Source organism: Podarcis raffonei, chromosome 4, assembly GCF_027172205.1.
Source record: "Podarcis raffonei isolate rPodRaf1 chromosome 4, rPodRaf1.pri, whole genome shotgun sequence".
NCBI lineage: Eukaryota > Metazoa > Chordata > Lepidosauria > Squamata > Lacertidae > Podarcis > Podarcis raffonei.
The window spans coordinates 30211046-30236205 of record NC_070605.1 but is presented as its reverse complement, the minus strand read 5'-3'; the positions used below and the strand labels follow the sequence as shown (position 1 = coordinate 30236205).

The following is a 25160-nucleotide window of genomic DNA, read 5'->3' as shown; positions in this document are numbered from 1 at the left end:
AATACAGCATGTATACCTTAATAAAGGCCTTTGTAAGGAGGAAAGTTTGAGGATCCCTAATAAAATAAGCTTCTGGAATCTTAAATGAAAAAAGAAAAGAAAATGTGAAATGATTTTTTGGGGAAAACACAAATCTAAAAAAAAATAATACAACAATTTACAACAAAACTAACAATTACAAATGATTCATCTATCAACAAGAAGGCATAAGTGTGGAAGATCAAGTATGCTACGAAAACTATTTAACGCGGCATGCTTATATGAGTAATTTTGATGTGCTTTGTTCTCATTAAGTGCATGCTTTTCTAACTAAGAATATTTAGCTGTGCCCATGATAAGGTCCACATTGTTATTAAATTTATTTTAGAAATTAAAAGGAGAAATTTAAAGCAGAAGTAGAACTTGTCATTCAGACAGAAATCTTTCCAAAAAAATATATTTATTCCAGAACAAAACCTAGAAAACTGATCTTAAATCATTTTTTATAGTGGCCATTCCCACTTGGCTTCAGACTTGGATTTAGTAGCAAAACACCCAGGGATTTGAAGTGTGATGCCATCAATATGCTGATGACACTCAGCTAGCGCTCTCTCTCTCTCTCTCTCTCTCTCTCTCTCCATTTCACATGAATCGGAAGAGGCTGTGCAGGTGCTACACTGGTGCCTGGAGGCTGTTATGGACTGGATGAAGGCCAATAAATTGAGCCTGAAAATACAGAGGTGCTGTGGGTGAGTGGTTCCTTTATGTGGATTAGGGAAATGATCTGTTTTGGGTGGGGTTGCATTTGCCCCGAAGGATCAGGTATGTGGCTTAGGGGTACTACTTCCTTGATTCTAAGCTGGTGTTTGAGGCTCAGGTAGCTTCAGTGGCAAGCTACACCTGGTTCCCCACCTATAGCCAGACCTGGCTTCAGAGACTCATGCTCTAATAAGCTCCCTATTGGACTCCAATAAGTGCTCTATGTGGGGCTAGCCTTGAAAATGGTCCAGGAGATGCAGCTGGTGCAAAATACAGGACAATGTGCCACCACTTCTTAAAGCATTGTAGTGGCTGCTGGTCAGTTATTGGGCTAAATTCAAGGCTTTGGTATTGAAGCACAAAGCCCTGAATGGCTAGGGGCTGGAGCTGCCCCTCTTGCAAGACTTACTATGAGATCAGTGGGGGAGGCCTTGCTGGTGGCACTGTTGATGGGCAAGGAAAAGTCTTATCCATGGCTGTTGCTACATCAAGTGCAGGGCCAAGAAACACTAGGGAGGGGGACTCTTAAAATAATGTTAAATTCAGGATCAGTGGGACCCCACATTTGCCTAAATGCCAGTTGCTGATGCTGGGCTCTCCTCCTCCTCCAAGTCATTGGTTGTTTTTAACACCAATGGTTCCAATTAACAACCTGCATATGTTGAACATAGAAAACTAGATGTACTCTTTTTGTCCTTGTGTAGTAGGATCCATTCCTTCTGCACTGTGTGTGTTTTGCGAGCATTGGATTTGGCCTTTTACCTCATGACATCTATTGGGGAAGTCAAACACTGATACAACAATATATTCTCCAGAACTTAAATAACTTAAATTATTAAAAAAATATATTTTTCAGAAACTTCTTTTTTAGACACCAGCATTTTATCATGCACATTCCTGTGGAACCAGACTGCTCCCCCTCTCTGTGTTAAATATTTAATCATAAGAGTGTGTGAGGAATAATACAAATGTTTAATGCCAAACAATGTCTGTTGAGGATGCAAAGGTTTCCAGAAAAAGCTCTTTTGATAAACAATTCAAGCAAATAACCCTTATTTTCAGTAGTCTGACAACATTAAGGCAATTTTCTTGTGCTTTTAAAGCATCATTTTGAAATAAAAATGTTATATTGAGTATCTATATTAATCATGGACATTCATCTGCCACTTTTTATAGTAATGGCTTAAATAATGTTTCTTTTCTTTTGCAGATGCAGCAGAGAAATGAATTAAATCTTGCAAAGTGCTGCTGGGCTTTAATTTACACATTTGCTTTCATGTTGACCAGTCTTTGGCAAATTCTGATTATACAGCTACAACTTCAGTTTACACCAATGCTATTGATTTTGCCTCCCTCTTCAAACAGATTTATGTTAACAAAGAGGGAGGTTGAAAACAGCAGTAACTTCTAAATAAGATGGGTTGTTTAGATTATAAGAGATGGGCGCTTAAATTTATTTTGTCAAAGGCAACCATTATTTTACAGCTAAATACATCTTATTTAGTATGTACTCAGTGGCTTTTTACCACCTGATTTTCTATACAGAGGAGTCAATGGTAACCCTCTTAATTTTCAATACCCATATAGGCTGCAAATCAGGCCTAGCTATCAGCTTCTACTTGCCAAGCTATTATATGCTAATATAAAGATAGCATCAGATATTACTGTTTATGTTGGTCCAACTATTATTATATATTACAAGTCTCAAAATACTTTTGAATTAACATGGAAGGGAAAATGCCAGAGAGGTGATCTCAAGTTTACATATACCTGTCAAATTAGACAAATACAGATTTCTTCCAATTCCTACATGGACTGGATACAGAGAAGGTATTTGTAATTCAGAAGGAAATTGTCCCCTTAAGTTACACTAATTAATTAAAGACCAGATATTCCCATAGCTTTGTGATCTTAAAAGTAAACTAACCTACATCTTTAGTACAGTTATCATTGACATTTCAAGTCACAATCAAGAGTTTTTTCACATGCTTAAATTGGTTTTGTTACATGTCTGATTGCTGTTAACAGTGTTAGACCATGTCTTTGACACCTAAAATACAGCAATTGTAATCATCTTGACACATGATAACTGATAATGATTCCAGAGCCTTTTTATTGTCCATTATTTCATAGAATTGGCTAAAGGAAACATCATAGATGCAATCAGTTCTGAACCCACATGATACATGAAATGGAAAACATATGCTATGCTAATACATTATGGGTTGGGTCCTGACTAAGTTAATTGCTCCTAAGTTTCACGGAAATCAATGACCAAGTTAGGTGCTACTTCAGTCCCATTGCCTTAAATGGAAATGAAGGCTGCATACACACCACACATTTAAAGCAAATGGCTTCCCCCAAAGAATCATGGGAACAGTAGTTTACCTCCTGCAGAGATATAATTCCCAGCAGTTCCCAGGGTTCTTTGGGGGAAGTCATGTGCTCTAAATGTGTGGCGTGCACAAGCACTTTAGTCTGGCTCATTTAGACATACTTTAGCATGTCTTTTGGTATACATATAAATTAATCTACAATAAGAATGAACTGCAACTCCCATAATCCTTGACCATCAGCCATGCTGGTTGAGGCTGATGGGATTCCACTCTGCTCCACTGGTATGTCTTACAAATATGGGCGTTTGTCACTTATACATGTCATTTGGGGGCTGGTTTCTTTCTCCTTTCTTTTTCCACCTGCCAAGTGAGTTATCAGGGCAAAGTCCCACTTAACAAACCCTCGTTATAAAAAACAACAACAGAAGTTGGCACTCATATGGGTGTCCATTCAGCACTGACATTATATCAAAACCCCATACAGTGGTACCTCGGGTTAAGTACTTAATTCATTCCGGAGGTCTGTTCTTAACCTGAAACTGTTTTTAACCTGAAGCACCACTTTAGCTAATGGAGCTGCGCTTTAGCTGCGCCGCCGGAGCACGATTTCTGTTCTCATCCTGAAGCAAAGTTCTTAACCCGAGGTACTATTTCTGCGTTAGTGGCGTCTGTAACCTGAAGCGTATGTAACCTGAGGTACCACTGTATATAAAATGCAGCTTTGGTGTTATTCAATAAGGAATAGCAGGAAATCTATCTGGCAAACAGAGCTCCAGATGCTTTGTGGTTATACCACACCTAAGACAACATCTGCACTTCAAGCACTTCAGGGAACATTCTGGTTTACCTCAAGAAAAAAAGGGGGTAGGAAGGTTCATCTATCTTTCTTATCCTCTGCATTTGTCAGTCCTCCTCCCCTCTTAACGGCCTGCTGTCCTTCCCTCATCCTGCTTTTCATTTTTCTCCCTATGCTATCTGATGGCTCATTCTGACAATGATATTTCTGAAATGGATACAACACCTCTGTAGCCTCTTAAAAATTATGGAACACCTTCCCTATGTCATATTCACAGCCAGGTAGCAATAGAAAGATAATGCCAGGCTCACAAAATCCCCGTGGCACTAGTGAGAACCATAGCAACATCTTTTTTATTTCTCCCACGGTATTTCATGTGATCTCCATCTGGCCCTTTTGAAAAGTCTGATCACAATGTAAAAAAATCTCATTTTATTCACCCTGTAGCTACAAAAAGAAACTGTTTTCAAGAATTAAGTGTGAGTTGCACCTCAAGAAAAACAAAACCAGCTGACTACAATCAGTAGTGGATTTATAGGTATGAACAGCAGTAGGAACCCGTATGGCTGGGGGCACTCAAGATCTCAGTATACATCATTAACTGACAGGATACCCTTGAAATGTCACTACAAACAATTGCCATGTCATTGCTGGATTCTAATTTGCTGTGGTTTCCACTCTTCATTTTTCCTACTTCCTGATTAAAACATAGCTGCTGTAGAACACAGACATGTTCTTTACTAGAACTTGCCAGAACTTTCTCCTGTTCATGTTATCTTAAGAAGTGTCTAGAAAATCCAGTAGTAACTAGGGGTATTAAAGCAAGTGAGAAATCTGGCTGTGGTTTATTTCACCTGTTATTTATGTGTTATGAAAAAAATACTGTTTGATAATGTAAGAGTGGAAAGGCAGCCTGTGTTATTAATTAACTGGTTCTTATGCATTTAGCTCTGTCATACTTTTAGTCATGCATAGGTGAACCAAAAGGGCTCCTCAAAAGGACTGCATAAACCATAAATCCAACACTAACTACAATCCACTGAAGAGTATGTGTGTCATCTAATCTGAATGGGGGCTTACATAGAAGAAGTGCTTAATGGCTTGTTCCTGCTGTTTTGTGACCATGAACGCTGGAAACACTTGTAGATGAATGCTGACACTCCTCGCAATCTTTTGTGGATTTCTACATTTTAGCAAAATATTAGTAAAACATCCTAAAGATAAGAGCTCGTATATCATTGCCTTGGGAGGCGGTGGGCTCTCTTTCCTTGGAATGATAAGCACTAAGCAGAGGTTAGTGGCCATCACTGGGTATGCTGAAGATGCTAAAATTTGAGCAATGAATTGGACTTGAGGATTTCTGACTATAAGTCTATGTATGAAAATGCAGATATCATACCCTCCAACATTTCTCTGATGAAAATAGGGACATCCCGTTCCATAATGATAATGTTACTATTTATGCCTCATACATCTTGTTTCCCCAGGCACTCTGGGCGGCTTCCAACATATATAAAAACAATAAAACATTAAACATTAAAAAACCTTCCCTATACAGTGGTACATCAGGTTACAGAAGCTTCAGGTTACAGATGCTTCAGGCTATAGACTCTGCTAACCCAGAAATAGTACCTCGGGTTAAGAACTTTGCTTCAGGATGAGAACAGAAATTGTGTGGCGGCAGCACAGCGGCAGCAGGAGGCCCCATTAGCTAAATTGGTACCTCAGGTTAAGAACAGTTTCAGTTTAAGAACGGACCTCCAGAACGAATTAAGTTCTTAACCTGAGGTACCACTGTATGGGGTTTTGATATAATGTCAGTGCTGAATGGACACCCATATGAGTGCCAACTTCTGTTGTTGTTTTTTATAACGAGGGTTTGTTAAGTGGGACTTTGCCCTGATAACTCATCCTATATGCACTTGGCCATCCTATTAGAAAACCAAAACATAATCTTGCATTAAAGCAGCAAAATGAAAAATATTGTAGGAGATTGAAGAGCTATTTCCTTAAGCACATATGATAATGAATTGAAATTATTTTCATGTTTTGTCTCTTGTGCTCAATAAGTAACACTATTAATTTTAATGCTATTTCTCCTTTTAATGCTATTTCTACAAAGCCAGCATGATTAATAGCCCATAAGCACTCTGTTCTTTAGACAGGCAAGACTGACAACCCTCTGGGTAGAAATCATATGCAGTTTGAAGATGTTATTGTTTCATACTAATGATATGAGATCCTGCTTCTTTATTTGTGCTTACAGATGTTAAAATAGCATCAAAATATTTGGTACTTGTGACAAGCTAGGTGAAGAATATTGATTTCAGTTTGGCTTTGGCATCTTTAAAAGCATGGAAGAGTTTCACTGAAAAGCAAAAATGAGTCTTCAGCTGGCACTGCTGGGAGATGAAGACCAAAATGAAAATGGTGTAGAAGCTAAAAATCCTGCTTCACAAGTCCTAACAAAATCAAATATTTAAAATGTGTTTTCAGTGTAATGTATATAATGGTAGTGATTTAAGTGGTACATCTGTATGGAAGAATATATATACTATGTATATGTATATTACCCCATTGTAGGTTTTCATAATTTAATTTTTCCCCCTCCAGGTATAAAAGGAGATATAATCATTGAACCACATAAGCCTAGTTATTCCATAGTTCTGGGGCACTACTGAAATTCTATTGTCTTTAAATGACAATCTATGATTACATTAGTACTTTTCAAGAGTCACAACCTAAAAGCAACATTAGTCAAGAACCCTCAGTTCCTACAGTTCACCTTCAACTTCTCATCTTTATCTTCTGTAGCACTGACTCTTCTGAAGGGGCTGGTGGCTTTCTGCAATCCAGAATGGTGACTGTTGGCACCTGCAAGTTTAGGAAGCGGTGTGTATCCAGCCTAATGGTCCATCTAACAAAGTGATTTCAACCTTAAGTGGCGATGGATTTCCTTCCTAGCTATGGTCTCAGTCTCCAGCTGCCTGTGACCCATTACTGGATAGGCTGAATATGATATCGCACATACTAATCATATACTTCACCACTTCATTAAAAAGTAACTGGCCAGCCCACCCAGCAAAGATCATGTAACCTTCTAACGGAAGTGCTCTTAAAAAGAGATCAGGAATGGTAAAATAATTTAGGAGAGCACAAGGTATTAGAAAATATTTTTAGGGAAGCCAAGATTGCATGGTCTTAAACTACTAGGGTACAACTGGAATGAAATGGCAAGAAGGAGGACATTAGGGATAAAATTGCTATTGGTGCACCAATAAATGAGCAGGTACCAACACAGTACTGGTGAACTAAGAAAGGCATCCATTTTGAAAAGGCAGAGATGCTGCTAGTGGGAGCTTCAGCCCATCATTTGGGCAAGTGCTTCTGAGTACTTGCTGGCAGAGTTGGGAGCGCCCTGACACATGGAGGCTGGTGGAAGGATTTCCTCTTCATCCAAGCCCTCTGCAGCACAGTGGATTGGGGGTTTGGATTGCTCTGTTAGTATTTCTTTATTTTTAATATTTATATACTGCCCACTAACCAATATTCTCTACGTGGTTTACAAGTAAATAATAAAAACCATAATAATGCAAATGTCTTCAGGCAAGTCTCACATATTTTCCATCATGCTTTTCAGGAGTTACTAATGGAACTGCTTCTCATGAATGGGTCTCATATATTTCCGCCTGACCACCCACCATGAGCTCAGCAAGCCTCACTTTTTTATTTGTATAAGAAAAAGCACTGGATTTAATTATATTTTTAAGGAGCCTAGAAGCCATTGGCTGAAAAGAATTTCATCCTCATCTAAATTAAATGCTAAGATTCTGAATAACTTGAAAGGAGAAAGCTTTACTGTGAATTTGAAACTGCCCCGTCTCCTGATAAAAATGCTTTTTGGTGCTCATGAAATTTAACAGCAATTGCTTACAGCTGCCTAGTTCAGTTTTTATTTAAAGAGCTCAACAGTGGGCTTTAAAAATTATCAGCCTAAAACAGGCTTGATGCATGCCATGTTTACTTGTGAGGATTTCACTTTTCAGGCATACTTTCCATCAATGTTTGGGTGGATGCTCTGTTTGGTTTTCCTTACACTTGGGAAATCTTTACACCTCTTCTCATCAATTCTGCTGCCCCTCACATTTTATCAAGTAGTGGGCACAGCTTTGGATAACAACAACAACAATTTATTTATACCCCACGCATCTGGCTGGGTTTCCCTAGTCACTCTGGGTGGCTTCCAACAAAGTATTAAAAATACAATAAAACATCAGACATTAAAAACTTCCCTAAACATGGATTATGGCAAGAGGCTCTAATATAGTCCATAATGGCTTTTGTAAGAATATTTTTCCTGAAATATCTGATAAAATATAGCAGAGAAAAGCATGCAATATAGAATTTCAGTTAGAATAAAGATTATATTACAATATCACATTTATATAGCCATGCATAACCCCACAGCTCCTGTGATTGCTTACTCATGAAATACATGTATATTAATGGTAAACAATAAACCTACAAACTACCAGCCTTACCAGTCTACAGTCTTGTTTGTAATTTCAGTATAATGAGATTCAAGGTCTTTCAAATATTCTTTTATGGGATACTATTCAACAGAAACTGAAGCCCTTTGGTTTCAGCGGCACTTAACTACTTACAACTGTGAACTGGGCAACAGCAGCCATAGAGAATTTATAGTCTTTATTTGCAACCACCTAAAACTCATGCTCTTCCACAATTTTCTTTGAGAGATAATGATTTACTCTAATACAGTCCAACTGAAGTGTGTCTGAAACACTCAACCCAATATTTCTATCTAGAATATATAGATCCTGCCTTTCAATTTGAATAAAATTCCAAAATGTGTAACAGCGACATTACAATACAAACAATGATTTAAACAAAAATATAATGAAACAAATGATTAAAATAGCTAAGGCCTAGAGCAAACAAAGAAGAATGCTGGAAGGAACTGTGAAACAGGAAAAGCCTCCTCATACTAGGTTCGCAAAAACGTGTTGTGGTTGTAAATTTTACTTGTACTAATCTAGATTGCTACATGCAATGCCATCCTACTGTTTTATTTTGTATTGTTTCCTGGGGGAACAATATTTGAATGGTTGATTATGATACTTATTTAACTATTCTTACTGGCAGTGCTATTTTTCTAGAAAAAGAGGTGCCAGAACTCACCATGAACACCTCCCTTCTCTTAGAATGGCAATGGCGCCCACCTGAGAGGTGTCAGAACTGGGGGGGAAGCCCTGCTTACTGAGAAATCCTTGGAGGGGTTGTGCTTTGGGGGGGTATCTTCTTTCTTGAAATATACATATTTTTAAATCTAAAGAAACAGGAAACTGTTCTAGTTTAATTTTTGCTTTGGATGGGTTCATAGAGCTATTGCTAGAGCTATTTATATTAACATACTGTTAAACTTGCCACTGTCCAAGCCCATCTCTTGGGAAGAACTATTGGCTTGGAGAAATCTAAATCCCTACACTTCAGCAACCTGATCCCCAGAGAGGCTGCATGAAAGCCTCTCATCTAACTTCCTTATAAAACACAGAAGGGAGCCGTCGAGAAGAGCTGATGATAAAGGCTGTAGCCAGTTCAACTATAGAGTATTTTCACAGTCCTGTGCTGGTTCCCACAACTATAAACTTACGACAGCAGTTCTTACCATTGTTGCTTCATAGAAATCAACTAACCAGGTTCTTAAGCATTTGGAGAGTCTTTGGGAGTCATCCCGACTGTCAGATTATCAGGTAAGCCTCCTAACAACTGAACTGCAAGTAAATAAAACGTTCAGAAGTGGAGATTATAGTTCCCAGGCCTATATATATTTTTTTCTTGACTTCACTGCCTAATCCTAAAGAAAATGGAGAAAGAAAGAAAATCCATTCTTTGAAATGATCATACCCAAGAAGTAAACTAGACCAGAAATGGCAGGTGTGTGAATGTTGTTGTTTTAAACAACCCTGAAATGCAGTGATAGAATTCACTATATCTTTTCCCCAACAGGTTGGAAAGCAACTGGGAGGCAACTGATTGTAAATGCATGCTGCTCTAGTCAGATTTTTAGGCCTGGCTCCTGAGATTGCCATGCCCTGTCTAGTTTGGCATGGGAGGATTTCTGGTCACATCCTTATCAGGAAACGTGTGGTAGCCATTTCCAACTTTACAACACATGGTCCTCTATTTGAAGGGCTATCCAGTCCAAATCTAGTTTGACGATAAAGAACTGTAAAAATTGCAGAGCAGGTTCCTTGAATCTGCCTGTCAACAAGACCTGAACAGCAGACTGCACAGGTACACATGTCATCTGGTTACAATCTGCTCGACTATGGTGAAATGTATTTCATTTATAGTCAAACTGTTTTATTTTTAATAGCGCCTTTTTGTTGTTGTGGCTTATTAAATACAACATGACCATGTAAAGCATTATTTCTACCTTTGCAACCCTATATAAATTAACATATGTGAATTTCATGCAAACCAATGTCTTCTTTTGACTTCTTTTTTGGTGATGAGATGACTCCCTTACATAAATATCAGGGCATTGTGGTCTAAACCACTGAGCCTCTTGGGCTTGCTGAATGGAAGGTCAGCGGTTCGAATCCGTGCGACAGGGTGAGCTCCCATTGCTCTGGCCCAGCTTCTGCCAACCTAGCAGTTCAAAAGCAAACCTTACATAAATAATATATTTCTCAGAATGCATTGAAAGTGCATTATACAGGGTTGTATCCAGCACAGCATTCTGTTAACGCTCCATCAGCAAAAGGACTTCTGCTTGCACAACACAACATTCTCGCCCTCTCCTCCTCCCTGCACCCCTCCCAAATTTGTTCTAGAGGTTCTTCCAAGCCTCTGTGGCAGATCTGGGGAGGGTGTGAGCTGCACACAGGAGGGGGGAGGGGGGAGTCCCACTGTGGAAGTGGAAATGTTTGTGCTAACCGAATGTGGCGGGTGAGTATGAGAATCACCCACAGTGATTATTTTGGAGGGGAAAGATACTACAGCCAATAGCCAGAGGTCTTGAGTAGATGCACAAGTTGCATATTTCACTGGATCCTGGCCTACAAGGATAAAATTAATTCAATTCAATTCATTTAGAAATTAATTGAAAATAAAAATGCTAGCCATTAGATGCAAAAGCCATGTTACATTCCTCTGACTTCCACCAGAAGTCGAAGAACCTGGGCAATCTTCTTATGTATCAATAACTACGAACAGGAGAAAAGCAGACAGTTGTCACTAACAAAAGAAATACCTCACAAAGCAGAAATAAATTAATAGCGTATGTTCTAATTTTCTTTTCCTGTACAAATTAATTCAACCTACATATTTATAAATGTTTTATATCAGAAACCAATGTGATGTTTTGTTCCATTTGCTTAATAGCAAAGAATAGTTTTGTGAGACATGACACAGAGGAAACCTGGGGAGGCAGACAGAAGAAAATAACCAAGCAAACTCTGGAGAAAACCTGATGTTGAAGGAATGGCTTTTAATGGTATTGTTTGTTGTGGTGGTAGCTTATTGTAGAAATAAAGCACGATCATCTAAAGCATTATTTTTAATGCCTAGGATATGGAAACAGACACACTCAGTAAATCCAAGTATGTAATAGCCATATTTTTCTTAGGTTATATACACAAAGCTGTATTAAAAATTTAAATGTGATTTTATGTTCAGTTAGTTCACAAACCAACCTAGAAAAACATTTGACCATCTAGGACAAAGCATTTTATATAGTGGGAGGCAGTGGAAGACAGGAGTGCCTGGCGTGCTCTGATCCACGGGGTCACGAAGAGTCGGACACGACTAAACAACAACATAGTAAAATAAAATTTTGTATTCTACAAATTCATTGCACATTTGCCTGCTAAATATCTTATCAGTTCTGCTTACACAGAAATGAAGCCACCCTATATATTGCTATACAGTGGTACCTTGGATTAAGAACTTAATTCGTTCTGGGGGTCCGTTCTTAACCTGAAACTGTTCTTAACCTGAAGCACCACTTTAGCTAATGGGGCCTCCCGCCGCCGCCACGCGATTTCTGTTCTCATCCTGAAGCAAAGTTCTTAACCCGAGGTACTATTTCTGAGTTAGCGGAGTCTGTAACCTGAAGCGTCTGTAACCCGAGGTACCACTGTACTTTACTAGCCTGGACTTGGTGCATTTTTTTAAAAAAAATGCAGCTTTATTCCATTTTTTAAAATTAATTTGAAGGTATAAGTATTTGTATAGGTGAAGCACACTATTTGTTTATTAGATTGTTTAAAACTGTCCTTTCATGTGCGATCCCAAGGCGACTTACAAATACATAAAATGAAAGCAATTAAGACTCATTAAAATTGCACACAAATACCCTCACAGCAATAACAGAACACAGTGAAATTTCCAATTCCAATTCATTAATTATATTTATTATTTGCTATATTGCTCTGGTATCTATGCTAAAAGAGGGGGGAAAGTGTCAGAAACCCCACTCATTGGAGCCTTGTACCTGTTTCCCCAGCTGTGTGTATCACACAATCACAGGAACCCAGCACTTCATAATCCAACCACCACATAACTGCACTTTGGTACTTTGCCAATAACTTAATGGAAAAAACAAAAGCAGATGGCCACACCATCAGTTACTCTGAACAAGGCTCAGTAGCTAGTCAGCCTAGGAATACATGTTCTGTACAACCTCAATTCATATTTGTTGGCTGAGGTAAAAAACTACTTCTTGCTCCACCTTTCCTTGAAGGAGCCACCAACTTTGTGAAGCCTTGGATTCAGGTCTTGTGTTTGAGTCACTTCTGCTGATTATCTAGATTGTATCTATTTGCTGGCTCAAGACATTTTGCTACCTGAGGCGAAGGACAAAATAGTGCCCCCATTCCATGGACAGAAATCTGATTGGACTAGCAGCTGGATATTATTTAAACACTGGTGATAGGACAACATTCTACACCATACTGAGTGCAGTAGGCCTGTTTAGGAGGTACTTGGCAGACTAGCATAGAAGATTCAGGGAAAATAGTGGGTGACTGCAGCTGCCCTCTGGCACCTGTTGTCTGAGGCAGCTATCTCACTTTTCCTAATAGCAGGACTGGCCCTGCTTGTTTGCCTGTGTTGATCAGATCTTTAACTGCTGAGTTCTGGGTCTGATATAATACATACATTTGTCTAGAACAATTGTCACCTCTGGCTTGAACCTCAAAATCTCTTATTAATATCACAAGTATGATATGGCATGTTATGTAATCATCTATATATATACAGTGGTACCTCTGGTTGCGAATGGGATCCGTTCTGGAGGCCCATTCGCAACCTGAAAAGAGCGCAACCTGAAGCGCCGTATCTGCGCAGGTGCGCGGCGTGATTTAGCACTTCTGTGCATGCGCAAGTGGCGAAACCCAGAAGTAACCCTTTCTGGTACTTCCGGGTTGCCGCGGGATGCAACCTGAAAAGACGTAACCTGAAGTGTCCATAACATGAGGTATGACTGGATTGTAGGCAAGAAGAGATAGAGGTTGTTGCCCACACAATTCTGAATCCTCTGTTACCTGTTAGAGTCATTGTTTCTCCCTTTCTCAGGATTCCTAAACCTTTGCTTCCATTTGCCCTTTTTTCTGCCTGCACTATTGTACAGTGCAGACAAATGCTGACTTCACGCTAATTGTGCTTAACAAATTGGAAGCCAGGCGTAGAAGTGCAGTAAAAGAGTTTATCAGCAGTTAGCTACAGTTATGGGTAAGAAGGATTTCCCCTAAACTTGTCATGTGGGCATTTACTCCTGGCGAGAGTGGGAGTGCAGGTCCCCGAAACTGGCTCCCAGTTTGCAAATTGAAATTTGGAGTGTTACAACTACAGGGATTCTTCAGGCCATTGTTGAAGTTCCAAGAACAAGAAGCAGCCAACCTTGCCAAGGTCATTTCAGTCAAAGGAGCTGTTGAATTCAGCTATTTTGTATCCTAAAAATAAATCCAAAATTATTTCAGGGAATTCAGATAATGGAGCACTCCGCTGTATATTACAGCAAAAAACTTGAATCTATTGTTCATGCTGTCTTTAAAAGACAATTAAAGAGGCACATTATCAATATGTCGAATATTGTTAAGATGATCAGCTCTGCTATTTTCTAAGAGAACTATCTAAATTGTTCAGCAGTCTTTACTGCAAAAAGTTGAAGAATGCAAAACATTGTAGAATAATAGGTAATTTATTCTAAGGTAATGACTGCAATATAGCTGAAATCTGTGCTAATAGAGTAAAAAGGCTCCCAGCTATTTCTGCTATAAACAGCAGTCAAGTAATTTTCATTTTTCTTCCCTACAGTAAAATACTACTTTAAAATCAATGCTAAAATGTTTGCTACTAATTTCTGAAGTGCAAAAATTACTACCTGTAAACAGAATGTACTGGCAAATAAAAGAAAGAAGCAGCTTTCACAAATGGCATTCCTCCTACTTTTCAAATTGCAGATGGGGAAAACACAACAGCACTGGAGTATGTACAGGCCTTATTGTCTACAAAAAAAAACAATTTAAAACAATGGTCCCAGGTGAATATATAAGAAATAAAAATGTGGAGTCATATTTGAATAGATAAATATCTACAGGGAAATGGCAGGTGTTTATACAATATACTGGAGTGTAGGTCCCTAACGAAATTCCTAGAAAAGAGGATCAGGGCCCACAAAAGAGAGGACTTTCCATTGCTCATAACTAACTTGTGGAATTTGCGGCCACAAGACGAAGTGATGGGTCACAGAATCACAGAGCCTGAAGGGATCTCAACAGCTATCTAGTCCACCCCCCTTTTGATGCAGGAAACCACTGCCATAGCATCAGTGAGAGAAGTGCTGAGCACAGAGCTTGCTAAATGTCATTTGGACAGTGCTTCCAAAGCGCTTGACAATCAGGAATTTGGGAAGTGCTCCACAACTGGCAGCAGCTGCCAAGCCCCATTTGGCCAGACCTCACCTTTGTCTGCCTCACGCTTAATGCCATGTCTGATGACAGGTGTAGAGTAGGTGGCCGTGATTTGGCCAGCATGGCTGTGCAGACCAAATGGGAAGTCTTGGCATTAGGCTTGTGGGTCAGAGGTTCACCACCTCAATCTAAGCAGTGCTAGTGACCATGTATACAATAATTTCTGCTGTGAGAGCGGCATGAGTGCTCAGTCAGCCAATGTGTTTCTGTGATGGTGCTTGTGTGGCAGTAGGGATAGGATGAACTGCCCACCAGTTGGCTGGGTGGGGAAAGGATGGTACCATGAGGAGCTATTTCTCTTCCCTGCCGGTTTGCAAACTTGTATGCTAAGACAAGTCTTTCTCTGCACAGTTCTAAAACTGGAAGAGTTGGCTGTCACGGCTAATGCTGCTAGTTGCTTTATCTGTGCTGGGATCTTCTGATGTAGGATCTTTGCTGGAGTTTGCCTGCCTACTATATAGACTGAAAGTTGTGTGGGGTTTGAGGTGGGTGGGCCCATCTCCTCAGGTAATGAGGAGATTGCTTGCCTGGGCCTGGAACAGGGGACTTTTCACCACTGCTAGCTGTCCTCCACTTAAGGAGAGAACTTCTGGTCTTGTAAATTCTTCACAATTATCCATAAATTCTTCGTAGAACCATTATTATGTGGGAGAAAGCTAGTCTCTGTATATTGAGACATGTGGGAACTAACATTTAAGTGATCAATTCTGTAGATACAATTAGATCAATGGAGATCTAGAGGGATGAATTTTGATATTCCTGTCAGATTAAGAAAAGTGATTGTAAGTCAGGAGGATCAAATATGTGAATTCAAAATGTGAATAGCTTTCTTAACAATTAATACAACATAGGTCTCCTGCCTGTTAAATATCGCATTGTCTTTTTATGAATGAGTGTTGATATTTTCCACATATATGTTTCTAGGCCTTACTAGTCACTATGTAAGGCTAGCATTCCGTCTATTTTGTTAAAGATATATCTGTCTTGTTGGGTCTTGACAGCCCTATCATGTCAACCCCCTGTAGCAGCATAGAGTTTTTCAGCAAGGGGAAGAAAAAGTAAAAACTATGCTTCCAGTGGGCATATTTCACTATTGCCGATCCTGAGGGATGATTTGTTATTCCTGTCAGATCAAAGAAAGAGATAAGAGAAGAAAATAACATCTAAAAACTTGAACCCAGAAATGAGGGTGACGGCAAAAACGTCAAGACCAAAACATTATGATGCCACTTAAAATAATTTAAATATGCTGGATATCAAACACTTTCAAAAGAAATAAATGTTGCATAGGCCATATGCTCTGCTAGCTGACAGGAGAACTAGTTTTTAAGGTTTAGGAATTGGTCATAGAAACCAACTGTCAAATGCTATTCATTTACTGATTTTTTTTTCCAATTGGCCATGTGTGTTGTCAGTAAGATGAGGTCTTTTGACAGGCAACTGCTTGAAATGTGACACATATGTCACTAGGAAGTTCTTCTGCAAAGGCCCATTTAAAGATATGGAAGCTGTGCAGAGGCATGCTCATTTCATTGTGGACTTGTGCAGGAGAACTGCCTAGTCAGTTGTGTCATGAACTTATCAGTGCCTGGTTTTGTGCAAACTTACACTTTTGGCTCCAGATAGCTATTTTGACTGAATCTGCACCATACCATGTTTTGAAATTGTACAGCACAGGCTTGTAATATGTAGAATTGAATATGAGTAAGACAGCCCAGAGGTATAATACAAAGAGCAATTGTCCAATATAATCCTTCACTAGCTTTTAAAAACATTACTAAGGATAAACAGACTGCATCTAACAAACATAGATGAGGGGTTGGCAAATATTTGAAATAAGAATAAGTAAATAAAATAAACAATGTACTTGAAATCCTGACTTCTTGTAAGTGTACACAAAAAGTCTGTTTTCAATGTTGCGTCTGACAAATTTAATTACATTTGGGAGATCAAACCAACTAGTGCCATTTAGCCTCTCTAATTTTAACTTGTGCAGAAGTAATAAACCATTACTTATGTATTCACATCACTGTGTTAAATTAGTTTTGTGTAAACAAACGTCATGTCTGGTTTTTCTAGAAAAACACATATCACAATTTGTAGGAACGGTATTGTAGGAACAGGCATAACATTTGCAAAAGTGACCCAATTTCTTGAAGCCCAGTTTGTAAAAACTGGGTTTTAAAGAACAGGTACACAGGAAAACAGCAAATATAAGCAAACATTCAGCGTACCTCATGCTATTTTATATTCAACAGGACACCCAAAATCATTTGAACACAAATAAACAATCAACCTTTACAGCTGCAGAGGGTCACATTTCTATATGTGAGAGTGTGAAAAGCACATGACAAAAATTATCTTTTTTTAAGCTGTAAGGTTTTGAAATGAAATAATAGGAAAAACATTTAGAAATGGGTTTTGGAGGGATAATAAGTTTTAAATGCCTTTGTTCTGTGAATGAGTACCCTTAACACAAGTCTTGGAAGACAGCTTAAAAAGTCTGGAATAATAGGTTTGGATTATGATGTACACCAACAGTAAAGACAATTCCAAATAACATCTAGAGTCCAATATAACTGCTGTTTACATATTAAAAAGAGATACAGGCTTTGTACCAGGGATGTTCTGTCATGTTTCTCCACAGGAGAAGGCTGTCATGGTAAAGTTCATTATCAATTACTGCTTTACAAGTGCAAGATGAGTTAAGCTGTCATAATTTTCTCAGCTAGAGATCCTGTGCTGTCAAAGAATGTCAATTTTTAATCTGACACAAGGAAGAAAATTATCTCTTATTCTGACCTCTAATTTCTTGACATTTTAATGCAATAATTGCTGTGGTTAGTGCTGCAACCATGATTTCACCTGTCAAGGAAGAATGAATCAATATCCTTGAGCTGTTCATTAAATTTCTAGATTTTGCTTTACTAAATTTCTCCGTTTTTGAGGGTGGAAAGAAAAGAAACCATTGATAGGCATGCCTGAAAATGTGATATACCGAAACTACACCTTGCAACATTTTCCATTTGTTTTCACACTGACAATTGCTCCCCCCCCCCATAAAATACAATCACACTACACCAGGGGTCTGCAACCTTTAAGACAAAAAGAGCCACTTGGACCAGTTTCCGAATAAAAAACAACTGGGAGCCGCAAAACCATTGCGACATTTAAAACAAATATAACACTGCATATATTTGTTTCTTACCTTAATGTCCGATCTGAGAGCGGGCGGGAAGGTGACGTCGGGACAGTGCGTGACTAACGCACGCACCGCCCCCATGCGACATCACAGCCAGTACAGTGCCCGCCACAGTGGGGAGTGTCGGGGCGCACAATGCGCCTCCTCCCCTCGCTAGTATCCGCCTCGGAGCCGCGGCAAAGGTGTAAAAGAGCCACATGCGGCTCCGGAGCCGCGGGTTGCAGACCCCTGCACTACACTATGAATAAAGGTTTGACACTAGCAGAAGTTACTTTGTTTGGACTGAGTTCTGCATTTGGAATATGGTGCAAGTCCTAATGAAAAGAAGGATAAACGTTAATCTGGCCTATCAGAGATCTGTGCATGTATAATAGGGATGGGCATACTCATGAAAGCTTCTTTCCAGCTCTGTATGAGGAACAAAGTTGTGTCCCATCCCATTTCTGTGTGGATTTTAAAGGGGAAATTATAAAAAAAAAATCCATAGAGGAATGCACACTGTCTTGAAATCAAAGGGCAGCCATTCTAGGAAGGACACTGTGCTTCAGAGCTCTCTCTCCCAGAACAATTACTTGAATGGGGCAGTGGTGTAGCTAACAGAATGGACACTGGTGTAGCTAAGAGGTTTGATCCATTGTTTCTTCTAATACAGTGCTACATATACAGTGGACGCTCGGGTTGCGAACATGATCCATGTGGGATGCACATTCGCAACCCGCAGCATTTGCAACCCGCGTCTGCACACGTGTGGGTTGCGATTTGGCGCTTCTGCGCATGCGCGACCGCCGAAACCAGGAAGTAACTCGTTCTAGTTCTTCCGGGTTTTGGTAGTCTGCAACCCGAAAAAACGCAAAAAAAACCTGAAGCATCTGTAACCTGAGGTATGACTGTATATTTAAAACCCTATTAAAACTAGTAAAGTATTCAAAAACAAGCATAAGCACAATATTCTTGTAGATGTGTCTGAATTGCTTTCACTTCTTTGTAGTTTTCCCTCAACCAAATAATACGGGACTTGAACACAAGCACAAGGTTTTATAGTTATAACCTGTCCCAAAAGCAATGCAACACATGTACAGCTATTGCATCTTAATATGTTTTCACCAAACCTTAGTAAATGGCATATACAGTCGTACCTCGGAAGTCAAACAGAATCCATTCTGGAAGTCTGTTCGACTTCCAAAACGTTCGAAAAGCAAAGCGCGGCTTCTGATTGGCTGCCGGAAGCTCCTGCAGTCAAGCGGAAGCTGCAGAAGTCCCATTGGATGTTTGGCTTCTGAAAGAATGTTCAAAAACCAGAGCTCTCACTTCTGGTTTTTTATTGTTCCAGAGCTGGAACGTTTGACTCCCAAGGCGTTTGGGAGCTGAGGTACGACTGTAGCTGCAAATGGAATAACAAACGGCTTACAAGAATATATCTACAATTCCATGTTGGGTGTCCATTTTCGAAATGGTGCAGTATACCTGAAGGAGCGTCTTCACCTTCATCGTTCTGCCCGGACACTGAGGTCCAGCGCCGAGGGCCTTCTGGTGGTTCCCTCACAGGGAACCAGGCAGAGGACCTTCTCGGTAGTGGCGCCTGCCCTGTGGAATGCCCTCCCATCGGATGTCCAAGAATGTGAATGAGATAATAGTGGTCTACATCACAGTGCTGTTGTGGGTATTGTTAACTGTTGTGAACTACATGCATTTTTTTAAAAAAGGATTTCCGATTATTCTTATAATTACTATTGTATTTATTTATTTCTTAAATTTTTATCCTTCATCCAAGAATCAGAGGGCGGTTTACATTATAAAAGCACAAAAATAAATGAAACAATAACCCTCCAGTTTAAAAGGCCACAGACTGTATAAATAGTCAAAGGCCTGGGAGAAGAGGAATGTTTTTGCCTGGTGCCTAAAGATATGTAACAAAGGTGCCAGGTGAGTCTCCCTGGGAGAGCATTCCGCAAGCGAGGAGCCACTGCAGAAAATGCCCGTTCCTGTGTTGCCACCCTCCCAACCTCTCACAGAGGAGGCAGACGAAGAAGAGATGATGATCTCAGGCTCAGGGTCTGGCTCTGTTCATATGGGGAGAAGGCGGCCCTTGAGATATTGCAGTCCTGAGCCATTTAAGGCTTGATAGGTCAAAACCAGTGCTTTGAATTGGGCCCAGAAATTAATTGGCAGCCTGTGCACTTGGGCCAGGGTTTGTGTTATATGCTCAAACTGTCTTGCCCCAGAGAGCAACTTGGCCACTGAATTATCTCCACATGCTTTAAACTACAACTCCTATCAGCCAGAGTAAGTATGGTCAAGTGTACATATGCAGGGCGCCAGTTCCCGTGCAACTGTTTACTATTATTACAATTTCTTGGATTATATTAGTACCCAGATTATTAATGATTGTGAATGGAACAAAAGTTTTAAATACAAATGAAAGAGAAAGAGAAAGCAGTCTTCCTACATTTCTCTAAATGGAATAAAATCAGCTCATATTACTATGAAGGGGGTTTCTAATATCAAATGATGTATCAAACCACATATAAACTTTACAGATATCCTAAAAGCATTTATAATGTAAGGAATATATTTGCAAAGGTTGCAATTAAGCAAGATATAAGTTTTCAGTTTTTAAAGTTCAATCAAAAAATGCCACAAGTATTCTATTGCTTGGCAATGTATAAATTATTACTTGTTTTGCATACAACAGATGGCAGATATCATGGGGCAAGGAAGCTTGTGTATGCAGCTTCACCACAGCAACACTCATCTTGCAGCTGTTGCATCTTCACACTTTTCAACCAAATTAAATCTTTCAGAGAACGCTTTAATACTCATAGCTGTAATCTTTTAATAATTATTTTATTATGATGGGCTGACAAGACTGGAAACAAAACATGGAAGAGTAAGGTGTGCCCTATATAAACCACAAACCTTTAAAAAAATCCCGTATGAGGCAAACACTCAAGTAACTAACACAAAAGAAAGAAAATGAAATCCTTGTATTGTTTTGTTCTTTAAACATTTCATTTGTTAACCAATAAAATAATCTCATTTGATATTATGATTATTATAGGCATATTTATGAATGGATAGGGAGTTTAGCTCTTTTACTCGGTAATTCATTAGATACCCATATGTTCATATAGTCAGTAAATATACATCATATATAATTTTAGTGAATTATTCTGTATAGTTTAGTTTGCAATCCTATACACAATTATCTAGATGTAAGACCCTGTAAGCTTACTGCATAGGATGGTGCTGTCAATTTAACTTGTTCATTAATTAAATGCACTGACCAAAATCCAAAGAAGTACTTAAGACTGCCTGCAGAGTTCATTCAGAGCTGGCTTTGAAATGATTTGGGGGAGATTTTTAAAAAGACTGCCTCAAAGTGGATTCAAGTTTCTAAGCTATTCCCACACCCACCTAATTCAAAATGGAGACAGATTCCCAGTTCCCCTGTTCATCTCAGTCAACTATCCCTTAACTAACCCATCACCCGGTTTAGCTACTAAAAGTCAGTTTAGGCATATTCAAAGACCCTAAGGTACATACAATGCAAGCCTCTGTTCCATATCATAAACATTGGAACTGTATCATAAACATTTGGAAATGTATGCTATGAAACAAGGGATTTTGTAAGATAGATACAGTCCAAGGAACATCCAAAATCATTTCCATGATTCTTTGTACCTTGATCATTAATCTATTCCATTTATTTCTTATTAGTGTTTACAGAATTTGATATGGTTGGCCTGTTCTTTGGAAGAATAAAAAATATCCTATGCTCCAAATGAAGAATGCAATATATGGAGGCATTTTGCAATGAAACTTAGTAGCCCGTAAACAGGGAGCCAGAAATACCTACCTCCCTGAGCACAGGATCAGTGATACTGTCAAGGTTTACAGAACCTTCATATGTCAGGTAGTGGAAAACATTAAGTGCTCGTACTGCTTCCGGTCCTCGTTGCTTGTAGCCAAATATAAGATCAATCCACTGATGAAGCTGGCAGGATACAAATTCACTTTCCAAAGCCTGGTAATGAAATTGAGAGGATGAAAGAAATTTTGTTTCTCAGCTTTTGTATTCATTCATTCGGCATTTCATCATTTTATTCAAAAAAAGGAAATGGAATATTATGATGGTCTTCTCCACGGTGGCCCCCAAATCATGAAACTTTCTCCCAAGAAATGTTTACCTGGTGCTGTTGTTATTATTATTATTTATACTACAGGGGAAGACCATCCTGTTCTCTTGAGCTTTTAAAGTTATTTAATTACATTTAGGCTATTTGCATGTTTATTTGTTTTTATGGATTACTGTTATTGCATTTCTGGTATCTTTTGTATTGCTGCTGATCTTGGTGAGAAGGCATGACAACATGGAAATAAGTAAAAAAAGTAAAAAAATAAGTAATGTTGGAACACACTTTTGTTTTCTTTTAAGATTTATATACCCCCTTTTCTGAGAGTGTTTTAAGGCAACAAAGAGTAAAACCAAACTATAGAAGCAGCATAATAAAACATACACACAAAACAGACTATGATACATTCCGTTGGTACTGTTACAGGGTTTCTACAGGAAGTTTATTTTATGCATTTATTAAATACCTCTGTATATACAAAAAAGAAACTATTTTCCATGCCTATTTGTTATTTAATGGATTTCTAACCTGTCTATTTTTAAAATTAAAAAGGCAGCAATTGCATGTTTATCATAACATTTAGGGATGTGGTTTCTTACTTTTCCATAAAATCCCACAAAAGAAGCAAACACCATGTCCTAGTCATCCATTTAATTTGCATTAACATATTAGAATATTTGTCAAAACCAGCCAGCTGAATCAATGGGTCTAAATCAGCTTAAAACCTACTATGTCAGATTAACTAGGTTGTAGATCAAGCTGTAAGATTGTGGCTCTTTTGTTCCAGTAGCAGATTAAAATTTTCCATTTGTGTTGTTTCAAACTGGCAACATGCAGTCTTTCTGCTCTTAAAGACAGGGATTGTGTATGTAAACCAAGCACTGCTTTATTATACGGTCAATCTTTAAACTTTTATATAGAATTTTAAACAGTACCAATATTATCCAGTTATGAATATCACAACAGAGAACTTAGGTGCACAGTGGACAGCAAGATTTTGAATTCTTATGTTTTATTCCTGCCTCAGCCATTTTTTTCCAATATTTGAAACATTTTATTAACTATTCTATACATAGAACATGAACTTACTGGGGCTTCAAATGGAAATTATTTAGAACACTTCAATAAAATTGCCTTAGGTCCAGCTTATCAGTGGAAATATAACTTCCAGGGTTCTATTTAAATTCAAAGCTGGGTGAATTTATCTTTCAATACCTTTTGAAAATAATGGTACCAACCAAAGAGAAAACCAGTTAAAAGAATTGTATTCTTAAAGTAGCTCCCACAGGCCAAAAACTTACAGAAAGCTCTTAAAACATTAACAGTGCTATCCTCCACATCTATGCAAAAGTAAGTTTCACTGAGTTCAACTAAATTGACTGCCAGGTAAGTGTGTGGGAAACATTAAGCCCTCCAGATGTTGCTTAACTATAATTCCCATCATCCCTGACTTTTGGCCATGCTTGACTGGTGCTGATGGGATCTGTAGCAACAACTGGAGGGTTCCCCATTCCTGGTGTACATAAGTGAAGTCCAAGGCATAGTGGGATGCACGTTAAATGAACATGTATAGACTTCTGAAAGGCTGCAGTCTTATACTAGGGATGGCTAGCCATACTACAGCCAGAAAAACACAGATTGCTCCCTCTCACGTCCTTGCTGTGGGGTACAGTGAGCCAACACTCTGCCTTTCCCAAGGTGGAATTATATAAGCCTTGTGGCAATTCATCAACTAAGCAGAAAATGAACTAAACATCCTGGATTTGAGCGAGCAGTGGAGGCACCCATAGGCTGCCAAGAAAATAAAATAAAATAAAATAAAATTGACTTTTGTAGGAGATGACTGTGATGTTGCAGTCACATCATAAGGTCAAGCAAGGTGTTATAGTCAACTGTGATGCCTCTGCTGATGCACACTTGGTCCAGGAGCTGGGCACTCTAAATGAGACATATGTGAATGGGATATTATATCCATATTGCAAGAATGTGTTAGTGTTACACTTGGGATCCTGGTCATATCCACAGATTTGCATATTAATATTTTTATGCCTACTTATTGTAAAAGAGCCTCATTAGCTGCACTGTGGATATTTACCGTTCTATAGCAAGGGTAACTCAAGACAGAGAACTCTGAAGTTGGAGAAAATACTCTTTTTACCACCTTGTTGAATTGTGAATTCTTCATCTGCAAGATGCTTTAGTATTTATGTACACCACCACATTTACCTGATAATACAATGCCATCTAATTACAGTGGTACCTCAGGTTACAGACGCTTCAGGTTACAGACTCTGCTAACCCAGAAATAGTACCTAGGGTTAAGAACTTTGCTTCAGGATGAGAACAGAAATCGTGCTCTGGTGGCGCGTCGGCAGCAGGAGGCCCCATTAGCTAAAGTGGTGCTTCAGGTTACGAGTAGTTTCAGGTTAAGAACGGACCTCCAGAATGAATTAAGTTCTTAACCCGAGGTACCACTGTATATTTATTCTGGATGCCTTTGGATGGGGATTTTATGCTGTGCAATCCTTTCAATTTGTGGCAATTTTAGTTAAACCATGCAATACAGGTACACTATTGCTAACAGAAAAATACTGGGAAAGGGACCGTCTAACTTGCATAGACCCAGCTGTGCAGCCAAAATTAAATTAACATAGGATTAAGGAAGGGACATGGTTCCCACTGCCTCCTCCAAGTACACCCATGGATTTCATAGTCTATGGGGAGCCAGTGTGGTATAATGGTTACAGTGTCATACTAAGATCACAGAGACAGGGTTCAAACCTCCACTCAGCCACAAAGCTTACTGGCTTACCATCGCTCAGTCTGACTTACAGCTTTGTGAAGACAAAATAGTGGGGGCTGAATGCTGCCCTGAGGAAAGGCGGGATAAGAATATAATACATAAATAAACAAATAGCTGTTTGGGGCAAATTGGGGGGAAGGTAATTTGCTGAAATG

At 39.0% G+C, this 25160-nt stretch overlaps 1 protein-coding gene and 1 long non-coding RNA gene across 7 annotated transcripts in view; one reads left to right on the top strand and one right to left on the bottom strand.

Annotated features, from left to right (window-relative positions):
* The window catches only part of NBEA (neurobeachin), a 359299-nt gene that overhangs the window by 28204 nt on the left and 305935 nt on the right, over positions 1 to 25160 (bottom strand). For 5 of the 6 annotated variants that reach the window (XM_053386038.1, XM_053386041.1, XM_053386040.1 and 2 more), the window contains one exon: positions 21926 to 22093. In XM_053386038.1, coding sequence (XP_053242013.1) covers positions 21926 to 22093 — 168 coding nt within the window. Of the gene's footprint in view, positions 1 to 16; positions 80 to 21925; positions 22094 to 25160 lie in introns of all 6 variants that reach the window. The other variant, XM_053386039.1, reaches the window with a different exon arrangement.
* On the top strand, positions 605 to 2072 carry LOC128412735 (uncharacterized). The gene is made up of 2 exons (XR_008330148.1): positions 605 to 728; positions 1949 to 2072. It is a non-coding gene; the product is annotated as an uncharacterized LOC128412735 (long non-coding RNA).